The 9,523-nt window shown below is 46.8% G+C and overlaps 1 protein-coding gene and 1 long non-coding RNA gene across 2 annotated transcripts in view; one reads left to right on the forward strand and one right to left on the reverse strand.

Annotated features, from left to right (window-relative positions):
- Positions 1-9,523, reverse strand: part of DYSF (dysferlin) — a 275,139-nt gene that overhangs the window by 245,684 nt on the left and 19,932 nt on the right. The window contains exon 3 of the mRNA XM_034772554.1: positions 6,541-6,632. Within this exon, the coding sequence (XP_034628445.1) occupies positions 6,541-6,632 (92 nt within the window). The remainder of the gene's footprint in view (positions 1-6,540; positions 6,633-9,523) is intronic.
- LOC117877675 lies at positions 1,799-5,248 on the forward strand. The gene is made up of 3 exons (XR_004645789.1): positions 1,799-2,012; positions 3,010-3,185; positions 3,877-5,248. It is a non-coding gene; the product is annotated as an uncharacterized LOC117877675 (long non-coding RNA).

Here is a 9,523-nt window from a genome sequence, read left to right on the forward strand (position 1 = left end):
AGCCCAGCAGTTCCTAGTCAAGAACAATGTTGCTATTCCAGCCGTTTCAAACCACCCTCCACAGGGCCCAGAATTAACCTCCCTAGCGAGATTCCAGCCCACAGGGATGACGAAGTGCTGTGTTATGGTGCCCTGCAGCCAGACTGCTGCCCGACATTCAGACATTTCCTGTCTCAGAGCACGGCCTTCCCCGCCCCCTGCTTGAGGGCTGTTTCCTTTGAGCTGGATTAAAGCAGCGGTTCTCAAACTGTGGGTCGGGAGCCCCAAAGCGGGTCATGACCCCATTTTAATGGGGTCGCCAGGGCTGGCTTAGACTTGCTGGGGCCCGGGGCTGAAGCCCTAGCCCCACCACCCGAGGCTTAGGTTACAGGCCCCCTGCCTGGGGCTGAAGCCTTTGGGCTGCAGCCATAGGCACCAACTTTTCCCGGCGCCGGTGGGGGCTCACGCCCCCCCCCGCCCCAACTCCACCCCTGCCCCGCCCCCATTCCAGCCTCTTTTCCAAAGTCCCCGCCCCAACTCTGCCCCCTCCCTGCCCCATTGGACCCCTTCCCCAAATCCCGGCCCCACCTTTTCCCCGAACGCGCTGCATTCCCCCTCCCCCTCCTCCCTCCCAGCGCTTGCTGCCGCAAAACAGCTGTTTCACGGCGGCAAGCGCTGGGAGCTAGGGGGAGAAGCAGCGCACTCAGGGGAGGAGGCAGAGCAGAGGCGGAGGTGAGCTGGGGCGGGGAGCTGCCGGTGGGTGCCTATGGCTGCAGCTCTGGCCTCCCCACCGGGACCGTGGGGCTCAGACTTCAGCTTTGCCCCCCGTCCCAACCCGGGGCGGCGGGGCTTGGGCGGGCTCAGCCTTCAGTCCCCACTCCTGGGGTCGGATTCTAATTGTTGTTGTCAGAAAGGGGTCGCGGTGCACTGATGTTTGAGAACCCCTGGGTTAAAGCCTGGCTCTGCTCTACAAAGAGAGCCCTGCAGGACGCAGGTTTATGTCATTCACTGATCAAAGGGGCTGAGTTTACAATCAACTCTGCATCCTCTGGGATCTGTGAGTGGAGCAGAGTCCTTCATAATGTGAACATCATCACCAGAAATCAATTATACCCTCATCTCTCTCTAAAAACCCTGCAACACCCTTTTGCATTTGCAAGGTCCTTGGAATAGCTTGATTTAAGTTGATTTAGTTGGGGATTGGTCCTGCTTTGAGCAGGGGGTTGGACTAGATACCTCCTGAGGTCCCTTCCAACCCTGGTATTCTATGATTCTATGTTTTAGAAATTGATTCATATTATTTATATTTAATCATTTTGAATGCGTATTGCATATATGTTTTTAATGATAAATTAATCTTTTCAAGCTATATGTAACTTATATCAGTAAATGCCAGTCAACATCCATTTCACCGTACACACACACACACACGGATGAAAAAGTATTCCCATCGATACTAATCCAAGTGCACAGATCAGCAAAGTAAGAAAAATGCTGCTTGAGAACTTAGAGTTTGATTTAAGGAACTTTACTTTATATATTTTGACATGTGATATTGACAATTTGTTTTTTAACAGTGACAAAGCTTCAACTTTTTGAATATCAGCATCTACACTCATTAAATATTGTCCGATGCCCACACCTGTGAAAATTTAAATAGATAAAAAACGAAAAAAAAATTCTTAAAAATAAACATTGATATTATCCATCAAATTATTTAAAAAAATAAGAATGTAATTCTGCCAAGCCTAACTAGATAATGAGAGAAGTGGGAGCTGCCCCTTTAAGAAGAGGTCCGGGCAGGGTGAGAGAGTTATTGCAGGGGCTGGAGCCTACAGCTTGTATGCTGCTGTTTCAGGAGAGGGCTGGCTGATAGATGGGTGCTGAGGGGGTCTCTGTCTGCAAGAAACTCTTAAAGCAAAAGGTTTGAATGCCTATCGTAGACAAAGTTTTCTCTGAAAAGCTGAGTCGTGTGCCGGACCTGCTTTCCTTCCCCAGATTTGTGCCCTCTCCCGCCTGGAACACAGAGGCAGGTCAGCATCAGTTTTATAATAACAGCCTTTCACTCCTCAGCAGAAATATTTCTCCTCCCTCCCCCGCGTCTAAGTGTTCCTGAAAACAGTTTATTTTTTCTAAAGAAAATAACATTCCCCTGCAGCTTCTGCAACCCAAAACTGCAGCATCCCTGCTACAGTGAGGGAACCGCCAGGTGAAACTGACATACCCACTAATGTGAAATTGACCAGATAGATGTTAGTTTTCACCTATAAAGCCTTAAATTATCAGGGACCTACCTGCCTTTTCCCCTCAATAAGATACTGCCAGTAAAGCCACCTGAGCTGTATTGGTATGAGAGAGGGGGCTCTGGCAAGGTGTTTTCCTTTACAGCCTCTTGGATCACACTCCATTCCATCCTGAAGTTGCTAACATTCAGATCACATTGTGTGACCCTTCTTTGCTGTTTGACCCCTACAAAGTTGAGAGCAGAGCGAGTGATTGGGGAGCAGGGGGACTCTGCTGGAAATTTTGACCACAATCCTGCAGAGACTTCTCATATGCTGAACTTTAAACACACGCTCAAGTGGCTTTATTAAATCGAGGCCTTTGTTACTGTGGTTTATTAAATGTTTCTGTGTCGATATTGCTGTGGGGACCGTGCAAATTGCTGGCGTCTGTCCAGTACACATCCCATAAAATAAGCAGTTTGTCAGAGGCATCTAGCATTTGGAATGGATTCTATTTTGTTTACACATTCAGAAGTGTAGAGAAACAGTCCATTAGTCTCCAAACGGAGCAAAACGCAAAAAGCCAGCGTAGCGTAAATGATGACACACAAAATAGGACAGTTAAGGTACCTTTGGTTTTAGGAGAGAAGGTGTTTACTTGTAACACGAACAAGGAAATCTGTGTCCCCCTCACCCCAGCGTATGAATCTTAAGCCCACTCTTTCCTTTGACATTGTTCTGTGCTTGCCCAGCAGTTTGAAGAGCTTGGGATTCTTTTTAGTTTAATCATTTTTTCTATTCTTAGATATTCCATTTATAGGAACATGAGAACGGCCAGACTGGCTCAGACCCAAGGTCCAACTAGCCCAGCGTCCTGTCTCTGACAGCTGTCCATGCCAGACGTTGAACAATCTGCCTTTAGTTCTCATCCTAGCCCTCTCATAGTCAGAGATCGGTGGTTTCGTCTCCCTTCCCAGCTCTGTAAGTATAAAGAGAGCAATGTAGACATGCTTTTTCTTAAACAACCCTCTACTACTCTTAATCCCATTACAATGGGCCTTCCAGACAGCTAGATGCTGTGTCCTAAATAAGACAAGAGTTAACCTAAAGCTCACCAACCCTGGAGAATGGCTACACTCTGCCCACAAAACTTCGACCAGGGCACAGGTAACAATCTCTGCCTGGATGATCTGCTGGGCTTGAACCAGGCCCTGCAGCCCTACCACACTGATCTTTAGTACTTGAGCTAAGGAAGTAATTATCAGCCGGTAGCTGCAGTAGGTTATTAACCTACTTTGCCAGTGTATTATGTGTGCAGAGCACAGCGTAGCCCCGAGAAAGCAGGACTATCTGCTCACTGGCTGCATTCTGAAGCAGTGTCTGGCTGGGGTTTTTAAACCCCCAAAGAAACTCAGAAGCATGTTTTCAAATCATTGCATGGATGGGGGAAGGTGAGTCAGATGGGCCCGCTCTTATCTCTGGGGCACAGTGGATGGTATTTTCAGAGACAGGTGCACACCCAGCCACGAAGCTAGAATCAGTGACTCAGGGCTGATCTACACCGTGGGTCGGTACCGCCTTACGTACGTCCATGCTCAGTTTTGAGCCTTGCTGACAAAACCCTCACAATTCTACTAGTTCCTTGAGCAACATACATCCTCTCCCCATACAGTTCTACTGGGGTTATGCCTGTGCGGACGCAGACGATCGCTGTTCCGGTGTAAGCCATCCTCTAGCAACACATAGAGAACAGCCTATGTGGATAAGTCCAACAGAGGAAGCCACATCACACTCTGCAAGCGTGCTATAACCCTAATTGCCAGACGTTACAAGCAACAGGAAAACTGTGGTCTGGGCTGCTGCTTCAGTCCTGTAACGACTGGCCATGGAGCATTCTCTCCAGGGCAAGCCGTCCCGGGCCCTAGCAGTGAAGCCGTGCTGGGAAGCTGATTAGCCTGTAGCCTCTAGCCCCATCTCACTGCCTCCCCATCTGTGCCAGGGGAGTGGTGTAGAGTTAACCCCCTGTTTGCCGAACGCAAGGCGGAGCCTCCACACACGCCGATCTAGGAGGGAGAGAGCGACGGTTCCGTCTCAGAAGTGATTAAACTAAAAAATAAATAAAGTTTCCCCCGAGAGCCCGGACGCACACAGGCGCCCAGTGCAAATGCTGTTTGGGAAGGAAGCTTCCGGGAATGTTTATATTACAACCAACTCCCTTCCCAGCTCCAGCGCAGCGTGAGCCTGGCCAGACACAGGAAGGGAAACAAACCCAGCCTAGCCAAGTCACTAAAGAGGACTTAATCTTTACACCTCGCGACACTTCCAGGGTCACCCAGGGGATACAAGGTTCCACAGAGGGAGGTGGGCTTAGAACCCGCATCCTCTGCCACTTAAGCTACAGGAGAGCACCTGAGCATTACATACCTTAGCCTCTCCCTGGGCCAGGCATTAGCCATACTCTCAGCCAGCCAGCCCACAGCACTTCTAGGGAATGTGCTGTAGAGGCACAAAGGGTTCCTCACATTCTCGGCACTCGAGAAAACCCGCCATCTCCCCCCATGCTTTCGACTCAATGGCATCAGAAACGCAGCACATTCCTCTCAGCAGCGCCGCTGAAGTTCACCCACACGCCGCGTGTAGGTGGCGTAAGTCACACGCGCCATTTGTTAACATTAACCAGGACAGGCCAGCAGCTCGCACTAGGAGGCAAACCGAACCCCCAGTCGCTCCAGCGAGACCTCTGCTTAGAAATCCTGTTACCTACTTATAGACAGACAGGATGAAACTCAACCCCCTCCCAGGTCCTTGGCTTTAAGAGCGGGAAAGGAAGAAAACCCAGCATGCGGCTCCCCTAACGCCCCTTCCCCAGGGCCCCTCTGCACTGCTCACCCAGCTCCCGGAGCAAACGCAGCTTTTGGAGTTAAAGCAGAAACGACCAAAAGAGCCAAATTTTGCCCTTGGAGTTAGTCACACGTGTCCAGCCCCTACTCAAGTCAAAGGAGCTCCGTGTGTGTCTGTAATAAACATACCTTATCTAGCGTTTTCATCAGCAGATCTCAAAACACTTTATGCAAAGATCACTATCATTATTCCCATTTGACAGATGAGGAAACTGAAGCAGAGAGGTGAAGTGACTTCCCCAAGGTCCCAGGAGAGCAGAGCCAAGAACAGAACTCTGCTCCCCTGAGTCCCAGGCTTGTGCTCTAGCCACTAGCCACACTATGCTCTACTGTCCCACCACAGGGTCAAACCCCTGATCTTCAACACCGCAGCACAGACCTCTACCGTTTCAGCTAAAGGAAGGACTTCACTAGCTGGCAGCAGTAGTAGGCTGTTATCTTCTCTGTGGCCCAGCCACCAGAGGGGGGCATAGCATATGTTTAAGCAGCATATTACACAGACATTCATCTGAAGGCAGAAGCTGACCTAAAATTATTAGCTACATCAGCAAAAGTACAGACCACTACAGAGAGAAAGAAATTGGCAGTACTGTACAACCAGAATGGCCCAACTGTACTCTACGCCAGTGGCTCTCAACCTTTCCAGATGACTGCACCCCTTTCCAGAGTCTGATTTGTCTTGCATACCCCAAGTTTCACCTCACTTAAAAACTAGTTGCATACCAAATCAGACATAAAAATACCACAGTGTCCTAGCCACACTAGTACTGAACAATTGCTGACTTTCTCATTGTTACCATCTAGTTATAAAATAAATCAATTGGAATATAAATCTTGTACTTACATGTCAGTGTATAGTCTATAGAGCACTATAAACAAGTCAGTGTCTGTCTGAAATTTTAGTTTGTACTGACTTCTCTGGTGCTTTTTCTGTAGCCTGTTGTAAAACTAGGCAAATATCTAGAGGAGATGATGCACCCCCTGGAAGACCTCTGCCTGCCCCCAGGGGCACACACATAACGCTGGCTGAGAGCCACTGGGCTAAGAACCCTCATGAATATTGACTCACGACCCATGGGCTTCATGGAAGAATCTTAAGAAGGGATTTGAGTACAGAGCAGGGGCTTGGGGGAGCAGGAGGTCAATCTATGGTTGTGATTCTCCCCTGCCCGCATCATTTATGGCTATGCCATGGAGATGTATAACTCAGCCTTCCTGATCTGGGACAGGGATTTTATACACGCAGCCCAGGAGTAAAGAGCAACCCCTGGTGCAGGGCAGAGGCAGAAGACGAGAACTGGGAAACTTGGTTTGCCCTCCACCCAAAATAAAACCCCGTGTTTTGGGTTATGAGCTGCCCAACAGCCTCCCTTATAAACAAGTCAGTAGCTTAAATGGACAAGAAACAACAGAGGAGATTTGGGAGCACGTCTTACCTGTTTCTTCCAACAGTCTCATGATCTTTGACGACAACAGTGAGCTCGGCATTCTGGTCTAAGGGAATTCCTTTCAGATCCCAGTCAAACCCCTAGAGCGAGAAGAGAAACAATAAAAGATCATCGCCGTGTTATAGCATTAGCAGAGACAGCTAATGACCCATAGCTAGAGCCAGCCGAAAAATGGAATTTCCATCCCACAGGAAATTCTGACATTTCAAAATTTATTTTCACTCCAAATCAGGACAAAAAAATCAAAATTCTAAAAAGTTTCTATTCAAAAACATTGTTTCGCTTCAATAATGTTGAAATAAAAATGTAATATTAAACACACTCTATATAATTATTATTAAAATTAATAGTTTAATATAAGAGACACAAAACTAAGTGAAACAAAATGGGAAAGTCAAAATGAAGTGTTTTTACTGTATCAAAACTTTTTGACCTTCAACTGTCTCCGGTCAAAACGTTTATCAAAATTGAGACATTCCCACTAAATGTGCTGATTTGACTGCATTTCCGCAGAAAACTGTTACCTCAAAAACATTCGCAGAAATGGAGTGTTCAGATCACCGCATTTGCCACGATTTTAATCATCAGTCTTGCAACACAAAGTTTGTCAGGAACCCAAATTTTCATTCCATGGGAAATTCCAAAATAAATTAAAAACAAAAATCAAACCAGAAAAGATTAAATTTTGAAAATTCCCACAAAATGAAAAAAATCTAATAAAAAAATTGATTTGGGACCATTTCGTTTCAATAGTATCAAACTATTTCATTTCGACTTCTATATTCTACTAAAAGATTAAATATTATATCTAATATATGAGTTTAAATATAACATACTGAATTATATTAAAATGAATATTTTCACATAATATAGAAGTCTGAACAAAATCAAAACGACATTGTCAAATCACATTTTGACTTTTTCCTGTTGAAAAATCGTGTAGGAATCAACACATTCCCGTCAAACGTTTCAATTTCAACAAAAATGCATTTTTCAATAGAAAACGGTTCTATCAAGAATCTTTTGACCGACAGTAGTCATGAATTCAGACTTGATCTTGGCTGATGGAAATCACTGGAATGGCCTAAGACCTCTTCATAATTTTAAGTTCAGATGTACACTAATGAGATCCTAACCAATTTTTTTTTTTTAAAAGAAACTTTGTAGATTTCTTCCTTCCCTCCCAGGAGTCTGATTAGGCAGCACTCATGCTGCCCTGGTACATTTGTTTAAAAGCACTGGTTAGGAAGGACAGTGGATGAGGCATTATATTGTGACTTAGGACACCTGGGTTCAGTTCTCGGCTCAGCAACAGACTTTCTATGTGACCTTGGGAAAGTCACTTGAGCTACCCCGTGCCTCAGTTTCCCATCTGCAAATCTTGCAGGAGTGTTGGGAATGTAAGGAAGGTGCTCAGATACTACAGTGAGGGGGACCAGGTAAAGTACATACAGTGATGAAATAGCACTTTAAAAAGCACTCATTTCCACAGGACATCCCAAGAGAGCCCACCACTTCCGCACAGCAAGTCACAGCTTCATAGCTGGTTCATCATGAAATTGACGGAAAAGCCAGGAAGTCTGGACCCGGCAGATCTTGGGAAAATTCCCCTGGTTAACTGAGTTCTGGATTTCAGGTTTAGTCTAAACAAGAAAAGAATGAGGAGGGACATGATAACAGTCTTCAAATATGTCAAAGGTTGTTATCAAGATGACAGTGATCTATTGTTCTCCATGTCCACTGAAGGTAGGACAAGAAGTTGTGGGCTTAAACTACAGCAAAGGGAGATGTAGATTAGATATTCGGGAAAAAAACTTTCTAACTCTAAGGGGAATTAAGATACCTAGGCGGATTGTGGAATCGTCAGCATTGGAGGTTTATAAGAACAGGTTGGACAATCCTAGATCAGGGTTTCTCAAACAGGGTCCGCCGCTTGTGTAGGGAAAGCCCCTGGAGGGCCAGGCCGGTTTGTTTACCTGCCCCGTCCGCAGGTCCGGCCGATCGCAGCTCCCACTGGCCACGGTTCGCTGCTCCAGGCCAATGGGGGCTGGGGGAAGTGGTGTGGGCCGAGGGACTTACTGGCCGCCACTTCCAGCAGCCCCCATTGGCTCAGAGCAGCGATCCATGGCCAGTGGGAGCCGCGATCGGCCGGACCTGCGGACGGAGCAGGTAAACAAACCGGCCCGGCCCGGCCCGCCAGGGGCTTTCCCTACACAAGCGGCGGACCCTGTTTGAGAAACCCTGATCTAGGATTGTCCAACCTGTTCTTATAAACCTCCAATGCTGACGATTCCACAATCTGCCTAGGTATCTTAATTCCCCTTAGAGTTAGAAAGTTTTTTTCCCGAATATCTAATCTACATCTCCCTTTGCTGTAGTTTAAGCCCACAACTTCTTGTCCTACCTTCAGTGGACATGGAGAACAATAGATCACTGTCATCTTGATAACAACCTTTGACATATTTGAAGACTGTTATCATGTCCCTCCTCATTCTTTTCTTGTTTAGACTAAACCTGAAATCCAGAACTCAGTTAACCAGGGGAATTTTCCCAAGATCTGCCGGGTCCAGACTTCCTGGCTTTTCCGTCAATTTCATGATGAACCAGCTATGAAGCTGTGACTTGCTGTGCGGAAGTGGTGGGCTCTCTTGGGATGTCCTGTGGAAATGAGTGCTTTTTAAAGTGCTATTTCATCACTGTATGTACTTTACCTGGTCCCCCTCACTGTAGTATCTGAGCACCTTCCTTACATTCCCAACACTCCTGCAAGATTTGCAGATGGGAAACTGAGGCACGGGGTAGCTCAAGTGACTTTCCCAAGGTCACATAGAAAGTCTGTTGCTGAGCCGAGAACTGAACCCAGGTGTCCTAAGTCACAATATAATGCCTCATCCACTGTCCTTCCTAACCAGTGCTTTTAAACAAATGTACCAGGGCAGCATGAGTGCTGCCTAATCAGACTCCTGGGAGG

The sequence above is a fragment of the Trachemys scripta genome, chromosome 5 (genome assembly GCF_013100865.1).
Source record: "Trachemys scripta elegans isolate TJP31775 chromosome 5, CAS_Tse_1.0, whole genome shotgun sequence".
Classification (NCBI taxonomy): domain Eukaryota; kingdom Metazoa; phylum Chordata; order Testudines; family Emydidae; genus Trachemys; species Trachemys scripta.